This window comes from Pleurodeles waltl, chromosome 2_2, assembly GCF_031143425.1.
Source record: "Pleurodeles waltl isolate 20211129_DDA chromosome 2_2, aPleWal1.hap1.20221129, whole genome shotgun sequence".
In the NCBI taxonomy this organism is placed as follows: domain Eukaryota; kingdom Metazoa; phylum Chordata; class Amphibia; order Caudata; family Salamandridae; genus Pleurodeles; species Pleurodeles waltl.
Window position 1 is genome coordinate 1,174,002,683 of NC_090439.1, and position 14,520 is coordinate 1,174,017,202.

A 14,520-nucleotide genomic window follows, 5' to 3' on the forward strand; every position below is an offset into this window, starting at 1 on the left:
GCTGAACTTTGCTGGGCTGAGGAGATCACAGCTCCTATGGGTGTGACCTCCTCAGCCCAGCAAAGGTACCTCGAAGCCCTCCCATGGGTGACGAGGAAAGCGTCACCAATTGACACTCTCCCTGGGCGCTTCAGTTTAAGCCCTGAAGTGCACAGGGTGAGTGTCAATCAGTGACACCTAGTCACAGAGTGGGGTGGGGTCAGCAGTCTCACTGACCCCATCCCACTCTGTGACGAGGCTGGGACTGCTGAGGTCAGCCAATGAGGGAAGGCAGCAGTCCCAACCCTCCTGGGACCTGGAGGCCAAAGGTAAGTGTGTGTGTGTGTGTGTGTATGTGTGTGATGTTTCAAATTGAATGTTTGGTGCATACGTGCATGTTTGAATGGTATGAATGTTGTTAATGGATGTGCGTGTGTGCGTGTGTGAAAGAGTGAGTGTGTGTGATGTTTTAAAATGAATGTTTGTTGCGTGCGTGCATGTTTGAATGGTATGAGTGTTGTTAATGGATGTGCGTGCGTGCGTGTCTGTGTGTGAAAGAATGAGTGTGTGTGTGTGTGTGTGTGTGTGCCCCGCCCGCCCCCCCCCCCTCCTTAAGCTGCCGGCCGCCACTGGCTCTTAATGATTGGAAGGTTTGATGTAGAGAAGATCTCCCAACATTTTTTATAGCTGTTTGTTAATGAGCATTAGCTTTCCAGCAGATCCCTTGCTAGCCTAAATAAGATCCATTAAAGTGTCAATAGTCCACTTAAGTCTTTTTAGATTATTACTTTTAAGGGAACCAATGTCAGGTTGTGCTTGAATATGCTTTGGGAGATTTATACTTCGCATCATGCTTTGATGAGCTTGATCACTTAATGAAGTGTATTCAATTGCAAATGTTCTCAAAGATGGCATTAAAGAGAGGGAAAGAATTGAGTAATCTAGATAAGATTATGTAGTTGTGCCGTAATTGGTATTATTTGGTGGCTTATCATCACATGACCTTCTATTAATCACTCTGAGGCAAAAATGGTCCAAATCAGTGACAAGCCACTCACCCTAAAAATCACTCCGTTTAGGACGGGGGTATTTCTGTCCACATACTTTCCAGAAAACATTGTCTGCCAATGTCTTATCATTTTGTTCTGGGGTGTAAAATAGATTCCCATTAAAATCATAAGTTATTATTATCTCCCAGGTGGGATGTGCAAATCTTATCTCTGTTATACTTGTAATTAAGTTGGTGTAAAGATTTTGCTTAACATTGGGGTGTATATATACATTAAATAACAGCCTGGGGTCAGTTTCGGGTTTCCTCCAGTTACTTATTTTTATAATTTGAATGCCGGAGGTAGAGGGCAGCAGTTGATCCGTAATGGCATCTATTGATAGTGAAATATAGACCACAAGTCCTCCCTTAGGTCTCCCAAATCTACATGATTTTTCAGCACTGATGTAGTGATGTGTGTAACCTAACAAAGGCATTGACTCCATTGAGCAAGTGTAGGAAAGTACCATCTTGCCTGGCATGTTACCCCCATTTTCACTGTATGTATGTATGTTTTAGTTGTATGTGTCACTGGGATCCTCCTAGGCAGGACCCAAGTGCTCATAGTATGTGCCCTGTATGTGTTCCCTGTGTGGTGCCTAAATGTATCACTGAGGCTCTGCTAACCAGAACCTCAGTGTTTATGCTCTCTCTGCTTTCTAAATTTGTCACTGCAGGCTAGTGACTAAATTTACCAGTTCTCATTGGCACACTGGTACACTCATATAATTCCCTTGTATATGGTACTTAGGTACCCACGGTATTGGTGTTCCAGGAGTTCCCTATGGGCTGCAGCATTTCTTTTGCCACCCATAGGGAGTTCAGACAATTCTCACACAGGCCTGCCACTGCAGCCTGAGTGAAATAACGTCCACGTTATTTCACAGCCATTTTTCACTGCACATAAGTAACTTATAAGTCACCTATATGTCTAACCTTCACCTAGTGAAGGTTGGGTGCCAAGTTACTTAGTGTGTGGGCACCCTGGCACTAGTCAAGGTGCCCCCGCATCGGTCAGGGCAAATTCCCCAGACTTTGTGAGTGCGGGGACACCATTACACGCATGCACTATACATAGGTCACTACCCATGTATAACGTCACAATGGTAACTCCGAACATGGCAATTCCATGATCCCCCTGGTCTCTAGCACAGGACCCGGGTACTTCCAAACTGCCTTTCCGGGGTTTCCACTGCAGCTGCTGCCAACCCCTCAGACAGGATTCTGCCCTCCTGGGGTCCAGACAGCCCTGGCCCAGGAAGGCAGAACAAAGGATTTCCTCTGAGAGAGGGTGTTACACCCTCTCCCTTTGGAAATAGGTGTGAGGGCTGGGGAGGAGTAGCCTCCCCCAGCCTCTGGAAATGCTTTGATGGGCACAGATGGTGCCCATATCTGCATAAGCCAGTCTACACCGGTTCAGGGACCCCTCAGCCCTGCTCTGGCGCGAAACTGGACAAAGGAAAGGGGAGTGACTACTCCCCTGACCTGCACCTCTCCTGGGAGGTGCCCAGAGCTCCTTCAGTGTGCTCCAGACCTCTGCCATCTTGGAAACAGAGGTGCTGCTGGCACACTGGACTGCTCTGAGTGGCCAGTGCCAGCAGTTGACGTCAGAGACTCCTTCTGATAGGCTCCTCCAGGTGTTGCTAGCCTATCCTTTCTCCTAGGTAGCCAAACCCTCTTTTCTGGCTATTTAGGGTCTCTGTCTCTGGGGAAACTTGAGATAACGAATGCAAGAGCTCAGCCGAGTTCCTCTGCATCTCTCTCTTCACCTTCTGATAAGGAAACGACCGCTGACCTTCGCTGGAAGCCTGCAAACCTTGGTATTGGCTAGTGCCAGGGTGCCCACACACTAAGTAACTTTGCACCTAAACTTCACCACGTGAGGGTTAGACATATAGGTGACTTATAAGTTATTTAAGTGCAGTATAAAATGGCTGTGAAATAACGTGGACGTTATTTCACTCAGGCTGCAGTGGCAGTCCTGTGTAAGAATTGTCTGAGCTCCCTATGGGTGGCAAAAGAAATGCTTCAGCCCATAGGGATCTCCTGAAGCCCCAATACCCTTGGTACCTAGGTACCATATAAAAGGGAATTATAAGGGTGTTCCAGTGTGCCAATGAGAATTGGTAATATTAGTCACTAGGCTGTAGTGACAATTTTAAAAGCAGAGAGAGCATAAACACTGAAGTTCTGGTTAGCAGAGCCTCAGTGATACATTTAGGCACCACACAGGGAACACATACAGGTCATACTTTATGAGCACTGGGGTCCTGGGTAGCAGGATGCCAGTGACACTTATGCAAAAACAAACATACATACAGTAAAAATGGGTTTAAAATGCCAGGCAAGATGGTACTTTCCTACAGGGACCTTTTGACTTAGATATAGAGACTAACGTACGCCAAAGCTTCTAGGTGCTAAGTCCAACACAACCTAAACTAAATTAATAATTCAGGATGTTTAACTGATGTCTAAAAAGTACAAAATTTTGTTCTAAGCAGAGGGCAAGAAGGTTTTTCCACTGCTTGGTGGCTGCTGCATGAAAAAGGGGGTTGCCACATGAAAACAACACATATTGTCAGGATATCAAGAAGGGTGAGACTGCCGAATTAAGAGTGTGAGTGGGAAGGGGCAAGGTTATTATTTTACTTAAGAAAGCTGGAGTTTTAGCGAATATTGCCTTGATCTTGGATTTAATAGAGAGACAGCTAGACAGTTTTCATTTGCATAATCTGTTCTTGTTTGGATCAGGTGATTTCCAGCAGACCTGGAGACTAAGGCCCTCATTACAACCCTGGCGGTTGGCAGAGAAGTGTCGGTCTTACCGCCAACAGGCTGGCAGTAAAAAAATTGGAATCATGACCATGGTGGTTACTGCCATGGTCCTCCGCCACTTCTCCGAACCGACCGTCATGGCGGAGATGACCACTGGGCTGGAGACTTGGGTCTCCAGCCCGGCGGCAGTCACAAGACCGCCGGTGGTATCATGACCCGGCTGACCACTATGGATTTCATGGGGTTGGGCACTGCCATGAAATCCATGGCAGTAAGCACTATCAGTGCCAGGGAATCCCTTCCCTGGCACTGATAGGGGTCTCCACCACCCTGAGTCCTTCCCCGGCACCCTGACCCCCCTACCACACCCCAAAGGAGGCAGGACCCCCCTTCCCACCCCTACCCCCAACATCACTATACAGACACACAACCGACACGCATGCAGACACCACCAACACACATACCCACACACACACGAACAAACATGCCAACAGACACACACAGTCATCCACACACACCCACATTCAGACATACACGCATGTATCCATACAGACATACATACAGGCAGACATGCACACATTTCCAAACACACTGCACTGCCCTTGCGGAACTGCACACTACACTCCTGCATGCATACACGCACTCACACACCCCCTCTTCATATTCACATGCACACCCCATGTACGCACACAACACACCCCCACCTCCTCCCCTAACGGACGATCAACTGACCTGGTCTGTTGATCCTCCGGGAGGGGACGGGATCCATGGGGGCTACTCCGCCGCCAGCACCCCGTCAACAGAACACTGCCACGCCGAATCACGTAACGTAATTCGGTGGGCGGTGTTCTGTTGACGGGTGGTGGAGGTGGAGCAACATCCACTTCCCCTCCGACCGCCAGTATGGCTGCTGGCGGCTCTCCATCCGGAAAAGGACAGAGGGCTGCCAGCAGTCATAATTCGCCGAGCGGAAAACCGCCAGCACTGGCGGTCTTCAGCACGGCGGTCCCTCAGCGGTCATGTGAAAAGACCGCCGAGGTTGAAATGACCCCCTAAGTGTTACCTAGTGCAAAATCTTGTAGGATTTGAATCCATGGGTAGTTGTAACTCATGCGTTCATTACCTTATTATTTTGCAAAACAGCACAATAACATAGCATAGAAAAATGTAGGGCAAAAGGCAAAACGTTTTGAGGGTAAAGAAAACAAATTTGAGCTACTTTGGAAACTTGAAAGCGTATGTACAACCCTGTGCGTCTCTGGTGCGCTGAACGCGAGGTCACTTGCTGCGCTGCCCTGCGCCACTGGACTTGTAAATAAGTGCTTGAATGTTTTAAAGGAAGAAGTCAAGGTTGCCACAAGGAATGTTGCCAGAGAACTGTGGATTTAGGACTCAAAAACTTTCCATCTGAAATGAACGACAAATCACTAAATCGTCATTATTATTATTATTATTATTATTATAATCATCATTAAATGAAATACACCTACATGCACACAAACACAAGAAAGTGTACTTTATTAAACGTAATGTGTTTTAACTTCTCTTGACAATGCTATAGGCTGTAAGCAGGAAGTTCATACACTTCCTACCCTACTCTAGCTGCCATTGTTACCCAACTACCTACCTACCTACCATGCCTAACCGATCACAGCTTTCTGCCACCCCTACCTGCAATAATCTGCTCACTTTATATTACCTACCAGACCTTCCCTGCTTAGGAGACCTACAATTCACTGCTCACTTTACATTACTCATCATAACTAGCCTACTATACCTTCTTATCTAGCATGCCTACCTACCATACATAAACATTAATTCCTAACATGGCTAACATAAAAAAGCTAACCTAGCGTACTCATACATCATCCTACCAAACCTACTTGCCATACCTACTTACATACCTTACCAGCCATTCCTAATCTATCATATCTACCAAACTCACCAAGTCTTCCTACCGTACCTTTCTAGCCATATCTACCATACCTCATCAACTTTACCTAACCCAAGCTTCTACATAGCTAGCCTATGACACATTCCATATCTATACTTACCCTACCTACTTACCTACCATACCCACCTAATATTACTACCATGCGTACCTAACTTGCCTAGCTAACTACTACACCTTGCATACCATATCTACCAGCCATAAATATTTACAGTAGTTAACCTACCTAGCATACCTACCATACCATTTTTACCTACTCTATCTATCTACTATACCTAGTCTACCCAGCTACCTATATCTAGTCCACCTAGCATACCTAACCTCCCATACCTACCATGCTTATTTTATCATATCTAACATACATCCTCATCTGCAGAACATATATCTTATGTCTGCCCTGAGGTGAAGGTTGTGTGAAAAAGGGACAAGGTATGCCTACTGTGTTGCTAGCAAGGTCTTAGGGTACTGTAGTCGATAACAGAAAGAAAGCACTTGTTTTTGACTCTAGCGACCAACAGTAATAGTCTGAGGCGCCCAGGCATGATTGGGTAAATGATGATTCCAGACTTTGAACTGCATGAAATTTAGGGGTGGGCAGTGAACTCCTCTTCGCTTGCGGAGTTTGCTGAGTTTTTACCACTTTATGCTCCGCTTAGAGAGCGGAGATGCGGGAAACTCCACGTAGCAGAGTTTTTTCTTCATTTGTGCTTGCCAACATTAAGTTGGCGACCGCAAGTGAGGAAATTCTTACTCAAGACCACCTCCCAGCAAGATTTCTCAATACAGGCAGTCGCGGATGGTCGCTACTGCTTGCATTGAGAAACCTTCTATTCATGTTGAGGAAGCTGCCGCTCGCGTAGAAAATCTACTTGAGCAGCAGAAAAGAAGCAGCACCATCTTGCGCTGTGCGTGATGCCATTCACGCTTATTTTACAGCACAGGACAAACACTCAGCACTAAAAATCGGCCTGAACAGCGCAACCTAATGCACTCTGCCCTTGGGGAACTCCACATACCGCACCAGAGTTTTTTGGTCACTTCACGGTTTCCGAGTAGAGGACCTATGCGAACTCTGCCCAGACCTAATGAAAATGTGAATGCCATGCTCCTTTAAAAATAGGAAGACCTACTGATGTTATATAAACTTATATTTTTGGTTTTTCTTTTCCTTACTCTTGGTCGAGGTGGTAAAGTGAATCTTCGGGCAGGGTAAGGGGTGTTCCAAAAACCATGCACATTTTCACTTCTGCAGGGTTAACGGTCATAAAATCCCAACACTGCCCATTGCAAAGGCAAAGGAAGAGTGAAAGAGACAATTTCCCCCTACTCCTATGGAAGGTAATTTGTGCAATGTGCCCCACCCCTGATAAGAAGCCCACTCACATTTGGGTAAAGGAATGGCTCTACGGGGGGCATTTAATCTTGATTTTCATGGCCCTAGGGTGAAGCCATCAGAGTCAAATAAGAGAGGGGGAGCAGAGAGCTGTTAAGCGCAAACAAAATACTGCCCTCTAGGCCCTGTGTAAGGTGGAACAGTGTAGAGCATACGTACCCCTCTGTGGCCCTTGCGCAAGGCCTGATCGAGAAAAAAAGTATACTCCATATCCTAGGGCAAGATGTGGGTGCATTTTCAAAGATTTTTAAACAATTTCATCTGAAGGATGTGACACACAATGTCTATTTGACCCTATTTAAGAAAAAATACTAGCTGATAAAAATAATTTAATCATGAGCTCAAGTTATTGTTGAGTTATTTATAATGAAATTAACATTTATTCGTACAGTAACCAATTACAACTGTTTGCAATTAGGAATTGTATATTACAGAAGTGAAAGAAAGTTTGATGTGTGAACTAACTTTACGACTTTCTATCGGTGGGGTAGCTCTTTCTGCACCTCAATACTCTGTGGTCAGTTGCTTTAGACCAAAATGTATAACAACAATAAGAGGATGGATGGAATGCTTGCATTAATCTCATCCACTGGTACTTGGTGGGGTCTCATTTCATTCCATTCTTTTTCACCCATGGCCACTCTATGTTAAGGACCACCATATGCAAGTCCCTACAAACCCCGATCCTCATGGGAACAGCTTGTCTCAAATTACCAGGTGAGGCATTCTCTAGAAGCGACCACAAGCAACCCTCTTGATTGAATTCTGGTTCAGAGAAAGCCTAGTTTGGCTGTTTGGGCTGTTTGTCTTCTTCTGGAGCAGGACCACGACTGATATGCATATGGCTAAATCTAACCTGAGGTGGCATGAGAGGAAAAAGAACGATGGACTGGGATGCTACTCTAAGTAATTACTGGTGGCTAAGATTAATTCAAGCATTCCACCCATAACTTTTTTGTTTATGTCAGTGCCATGGGTATGCCAAGACATGGGTTTTGTGCTCACTGTGCCATTCGAAAAATGCTGTACCCAACTGATGATCCCCGACTAGGGTGATGCCAGTCTTGGGCTGCTTGTGGTCCAGTTCAGAGAAAACATTGCTTGCAATTCAGGCTTTACTGTTTCTATTTGAGTAGGACCAAAATTGATGTGCACGTGGTTGGGTCTAACCTTATGTGGCTTGGGGGGCAAAAGAACTATGGGCTAGAATGTGGGCTGAGTAATGACCAGTGGGCGTGATATTAGGGAACTGGGGTATTAGTTGAGGTGGGTGGGTACCGACCTTGGTAATAACCACAGTCCTTGTCATGGTGAACACTCAAGTCACTAAATTAACTTACACTTACCTGCCTGGCAGCTATGGCACAAAGAAACAGGCTTAACTTAGAAGCAATGTATAAAGTATTGTCCAGTATTAAAACAGCAATACATGTGCAATGCAAAACAATAAAATCCCAAAATGAATTAGAAAAGTAGAATACAAATTAATAAACAAACTGACACTAAAATGACAAAAATCCAACAAAGAAAATTGGAGATATGCATTTTTAAAGTTTTAAGCGGAAATATCACCAAGAAGCACAAAGTGCCATTGATTGTTGATAGTCAAGGTAGACAAGGACCTAGGCACAATTTGATGCTGACCACAATAAAGTGTGGATCAAATACACCAACTGGGTTTGTCCTGGTCAAAGATTTTACCTTCACCTTTAAGTACTAATCTACACAACAGGAGTACACTTCAAAAGACCCCATACCACAGTTGGGGGAATTAGAGACTCACAGGCTGAGGCCAATAAAGAGTCCAGTCGAGGTCCAGTTGCCAACTGGTCAGCTAGGTAGTTCCAGGAAAAGACATCTTGTAACTTGTTGTATCCCTCAAACTTTAATATGAAGTCAATTCATTGACCCTTGGATTCCATTTCTTGCCCTGTGTTTAAGAGAGAGAAAAGGTCCAGTCCCCCAGGTTTCTCCTCTGGTTGTAGACATCGGAATGAGTTCTCTTCTGATCTTCGTCAGGTCCAGGAGTGTTCTGAAGCTGGTGCATGGTGGTGCCACATTTATGCCCTGCATGAGCTATTGGGTGAGAATGACCTCTAAGGATGCCCAACCAACAGGGTAAAGTTTCCAAGGGCCAACGCTTCAAGCTTTAGGCATTTTCAAGCTGCTAAAAGTCTTTGTCATACAAAACGTGGCCTCTTGAGGGCCGAGGGGTTGTTAGGTGGCTATACTATGGTGACCTCAGTGCCCTCCCATACAAAAAATCCAGATTGATGCAGCCTATGTGTCCACAATTATTTCAGAGACAAAAGTCTGGCATAACAAAGCTGAGCTTTCAGCACCCAGACAGTTTATACACCTGAATAACTTTGAGATTCTGTTTTGCTCCTTTTAAGTGTGCCCCAAATGCTATGTGTATACCTAGCAGATCCGTCAAGCAGGCTGTGACACTGTAATGTCAATAGTGATTGGGGCCTGCTTGGTTGGGAAGACAGCAGGAAGGGTCCAGCCCAAGTAACATCTAACGTGTGAAAGGGAAGGCCTTTTCGAAGTGTGCCCCAAGTTTCATATAAAACACCTGAGCACACCTGTCAGGTAAGATGTGACATTCAAGCAGAAGTTGACAATTTAATGCCAAAGAGGATCCTTCAAGCCTCTATTGCAATATTCTGTCAGGTTTAGATGAGTTATCTCTGCCCCTTCAGGGAAGGCTATTTTTTGCTGCTGGGGCAAGTTCATGCCTTATCCACACCCATTGAAATGCTAGTGACTGGCTGGCAGAAAGAAAACAAACAACTGCAGATTTAGCTTGCAGGGGCTTCAGGTAGCGCAAAGATGACTTTTTAAAAGTTAACTTCTGTAATATTTATAACAAATCTAACTTCAACATTACATTGGATTTTTTACAACTACTAATGTTGCTGTATATTTTTGTTTTAGCGAGTTCCAATCCCATGATGCAGAATTAGTTTTGCACCCAGTGTGTTCCTATGGAACAGCCAAACCTGATACAGTGAAAAAAGCTTGAAGAACTTTTTCAATGCAAGGATATGTTTAACATTAACCTTTACATGCCCTACTTTTGAATAACATGCACCCTGCCTTAATGGGCTTTAATGCCTACCTAGGGCTGACCTATTAATATTTAAAAAGAGGGTTTTATTCTGTCAAAATGGATTAGTTTTACATGTCAAATTAGCAGATTAAACCGGCACACCGGGTTACTGGTGGCAGGCCACAGTTATGTTTACAATGGGCCTGATTATGACCCTGGCAGATGGAATACTCCGTCACAAATGTAACGGATATCCCGTCCGCCATATTACAAGTTCCATTATATCCTATGGAACTTTTAAAATTGTGGGCGGGATATCCATCACGTTTGTGACGGAGTACCCCATCCGCCAAGGTCATAATCAGGCCCATTGACACAGACGTGGGTGGCACAATGAGTGCTGCAGGCTACTGGTGACATTTAATTTAAAGGCCCTTGGTACATTTGTACAACATACTATTAACTTAGAGGTAAGTAAAATATGTCAGTCAGGTGTATACAAATTACATTATGCATAAAGGAGGAGCAAAAGCATGTTACCACTGGTTATCAGGATAAAGCGCATGGAAATCTATAGGCAGCAAAAATAGGGTTCATCAAAAAGACCAACACAATTTGAGGAAGGGATGCAGAAAGGGCAAATTTACAACAGAGATTAATTCAAACATTCCATCCATCACTTTTTTGTTTACTTCAGTGTGAAGAGCATGCTTAACTGTGGGTCCCATCCCAACGTTGGCACTGAAACCAACATGCACCCTACTGAAGAGACCCAACTAGTGTGAAACCATCCTTGGATTGATTGTGTTCCAGTTTTAGGAGGCCATGGCTTGACAGTTCATTCTTGCCTGTTTCTACTGAAGCAGGGACAAGACTGATTTGCATATAGCCAGGTCCAGTCTAAGCTGTCATAGTGGGCAAAAGAATGATGGACTGAAATGTGGTCCAAAAAATTACCAGTGGCTAAGATTAATTCAAGAATTCCACTCTTTCCTTTTTTGTTTACTTCAGTCCCACCAGTATGCCCAGACATGGGTCCCATGTGCACTGTACTAGTGGAAACCGGATGCGCCCAACTGAAGAGCGTTCACAAGGCTAAAACCGAATCTGAGCTTCTGGTGTTTGGGTCCAAAGAGGACCAGGTTTGGCAGTTCGGTCAGGACTGTTTCTGTTGGAGAAGGACCAAGACTGATTTGCGTTATTCCTGAGTCTAGACCAGTGGTGCTCAACCCTTATAATGCCACACCCACAAGAATATCAAAGATCAATGGCCCCCACCCCAGATTTTTCACAATTATTCTATCACATCTGCAATGTTAAAATATGTCTACATTTATTTAAAGATTGCAGTAAACTTATGTTACCCTTTCTAAAAATGCTATCAAATACATGACTACCAGACATGCTGTTCTAGTTAGCAAGCCTTTACTAATGTCTGAAAGTACACATTGTGATTATCAGAAAAGTGGGGGAGGTTTTGAGGAATATTTGGAGTCACTTCCCTTTTGACACATACTCTCAGTCAGATATGAATGACAAAAGATTTTACTGATGGCTCATTACAGAGTGGCTTACTGCTGCTCCTTTTTTTAAGCTCAAAACAAAGCACTTTTATCAGCATAATGCATCTTTTGGTCAGAGGCTGGTGCCTCCCTGGGATCAGTTAATGCCCTCAGTTTGAAAACACCTGGTCTGGACTGACATGCATTATTGGACAAAGCAATGAAGGGTTGAAATGTGACCAAGGGTAATTACCAGTGGCAGACATCAGTTTAAGCTTTCCATCCATAACTTGTTTGTTTACTTCAGTGTGATGGGTTTGTATAAACATGGGTCCCGTGCTCACTGTGCCACTGAAACCAAGCTGCATATGACTGAAGAGCCGCAGCTATGGCTAAAACAGTTGTGCATTGGTTGAGCTCTGATTCATGTAGGACCGGGCTGGGACTGTTTCTATTGGAGCAGGACCAAGACTTATTTGCATACGGCTAAGCCTAATCTTAGGTGGATGTTGGGCAAAGGCATGATGAGTTGGGATGAGAGCCCGGGTAATTACTAGTGGCTCAGATTAATTCAAGCGTTTCATCCATCACTTTGTTTCTTAAACCAAATCAGAGCAGGACATAAATATGGTATAGTTCTTGCAAATGAAATATTAACACAGTGCAGGGAAGTGCTAGCACTGGCAAATTCAATGTCTCACATCTGCATTGAATAACTATCAGGGGCAGATGTAATATTACACATCTGCACATCACAGGTATCAGTGGCATATTTAATATCTCACATCTGCACCCAATTGCTATTACTGACACTTTTAATATCACTGGTAAATTTAATATCACGTCTGCACGAAATAGCTAGCACTGGCACATTTAATATCTCATGTCTGCACTGAATTGCTATTACCAGGAAAGTAAAGGTCCCGTCTGTCCAAAAGTGCATTTTTCTAAAACATTCAATAAAAATTGCCTGCAGAGAAGTGCTGTAACTCCATAATGCCTAATACATGCCTTCATAGAAAACCTACTACTGACACTTTAAATATTACATCAATGCTGAGTGGCAGAGAAGAGTCCTAACAGTTATCAAGGTCCATTGAAGTGATGTTTGGTGCTGTCCACAGCCTGGGAGCACTGCCTTACCTGTAGTGGCCTGTCCTCCAGTGGTTGTAATCCAGATGAGCAGGAAGCCCAGCTGCAAGGCTACACTGTGCCAAGTCATGTCTATCTGCCTACCACAGAGTGTGCCTGCAGGATGTAACTGCTGAGAACGTGCCGCAAGAGAGAGGTGAGCACCGCGACTGCTGAGGGCCGGTGTGTGGTGAAGATCTGGGTGAGGTGTCCTGGGCTTCTTATAGGTACCAGCCTCCAAGAATGGGCACATAATGGATGGGAGGAAACAGGAATGTGACTAACTCCTCCTTCTGCTGCACGCCCTCATGTAAAACAAATTACCTTTCTGTCCCAGCCCAACACAGCCTTGAAAAGAATGTGTGCAACCATCTATAAAGTTCATTTTTTGAGACCAGTCTTCCTCACCAGTATGCTATGTGCACAGGACGTCTACACTGGGGGTTCTGGCAGCTTCATATACACAAAAAACAGGGGTGTTGTGATTGCCTGTTCCCTGCCTTTCCCCCCTCATCACTGCTTTATCTTTGCTCTCAGCCCCATTTTGTGCTTGCCTGCCGCTTGCCTTGCCCTCATTCTCACTGCTTTCTCCTTCCTCTCAGCCTTGCGATCTGCAGCCTGTTGGTTCAACTTTTAGCACATTGAATCTTTAGTATAATTGCAAGAGTATTAAATCCCCATTAGAGTCCTTCTTTTATCCTAAAAACAAAAAGACACATCCAGGCTCAAACATCATCGTCGACGTTTCAAAATTTAAAATTTTGATTTTATTGGTTAAGTGTGAGATTGACTTTATTCTCTTTCCTCTTGACAAGAGCACTTGTTCTTTTGACACTTTTTCTGTCCTTTTTTTGATAGGGGAGTTTGGATGTGAATACGCAATCTAATTTTGTATGTAAATAAAAGAGGTTTATCTAACTATATGCTAATTATCCTGCATGTAAATGTTGTGTTTTTGTATGTTAGAGTTGGTTCAAGAGTAGGAATGTAGTCTGTTTACTGTAACTCATGTCCAAGCAGCCCAATGCCACAGGACGGGGACGGGAGTGGACATCCAGACGTGGCATTGGTGACGCCATTTCACGGGGTCACAGGGGGCGCTGGGAGACGCTCACCCTGAAGACCGGAGACGCCCCTTTCAAGCAGGAGAACTCACGTTGAGCAGCGGCACTGAGGCGAGGCTTGGGCTGAGTGACGCGAGCTACACATTGTACTCTTCAAACATCAGCGAGGCAGGGAAGGCTCAGGAAATGAAAACTAAGCTCTTCAGAAAACACAGTCCCACGGCGTGATCTTCAGCCCAATAACAAAACAAGCGCTGCGGTGACTCCGCCAGGCACATTGTATTGTATTTATATAGCGCTTACTACCCCTGGCGAGGTCTAAGCGCTCTTAATAACTACTTACAAAAGACTACGCATTTCACGTTTTTTAAAGAAATACTTTCCCTGTTTGCAAATATTGCCGCCCCTTCTGTATAAGCTAAATTTGAGGATGGCCGCCCTTACACAAAGAAGTTAAGTAAGTTTTTAATCTTAGGGTGGAGGCCGGGAGGGGATAATGTGTAAGTTGACGGCACAAAGGCCCGTACCCTGTGACAGCATCATCTCTTCAGTACAAGGGGTTTTAGCCTCGTGTGATCTGATTGGCTGGTTCCAGAGGGAAGAGTGAATTCTAGATGCTCTG

The 14,520-nt window shown here is 44.6% G+C and overlaps 1 protein-coding gene across 1 annotated transcript in view; it reads right to left on the bottom strand.

The window, feature by feature from the left end:
* Window positions 1–13,014, bottom strand: part of LOC138283044 (uromodulin-like) — a 158,924-nt gene extending 145,910 nt beyond the window's left edge. The window contains exon 1 of the mRNA XM_069221178.1: window positions 12,847–13,014. Within this exon, the coding sequence (XP_069077279.1) occupies window positions 12,847–12,925 (79 nt within the window). The 5' untranslated portion in view covers window positions 12,926–13,014. The remainder of the gene's footprint in view (window positions 1–12,846) is intronic.
* Window positions 13,015–14,520: the final 1,506 nt, after the last annotated feature.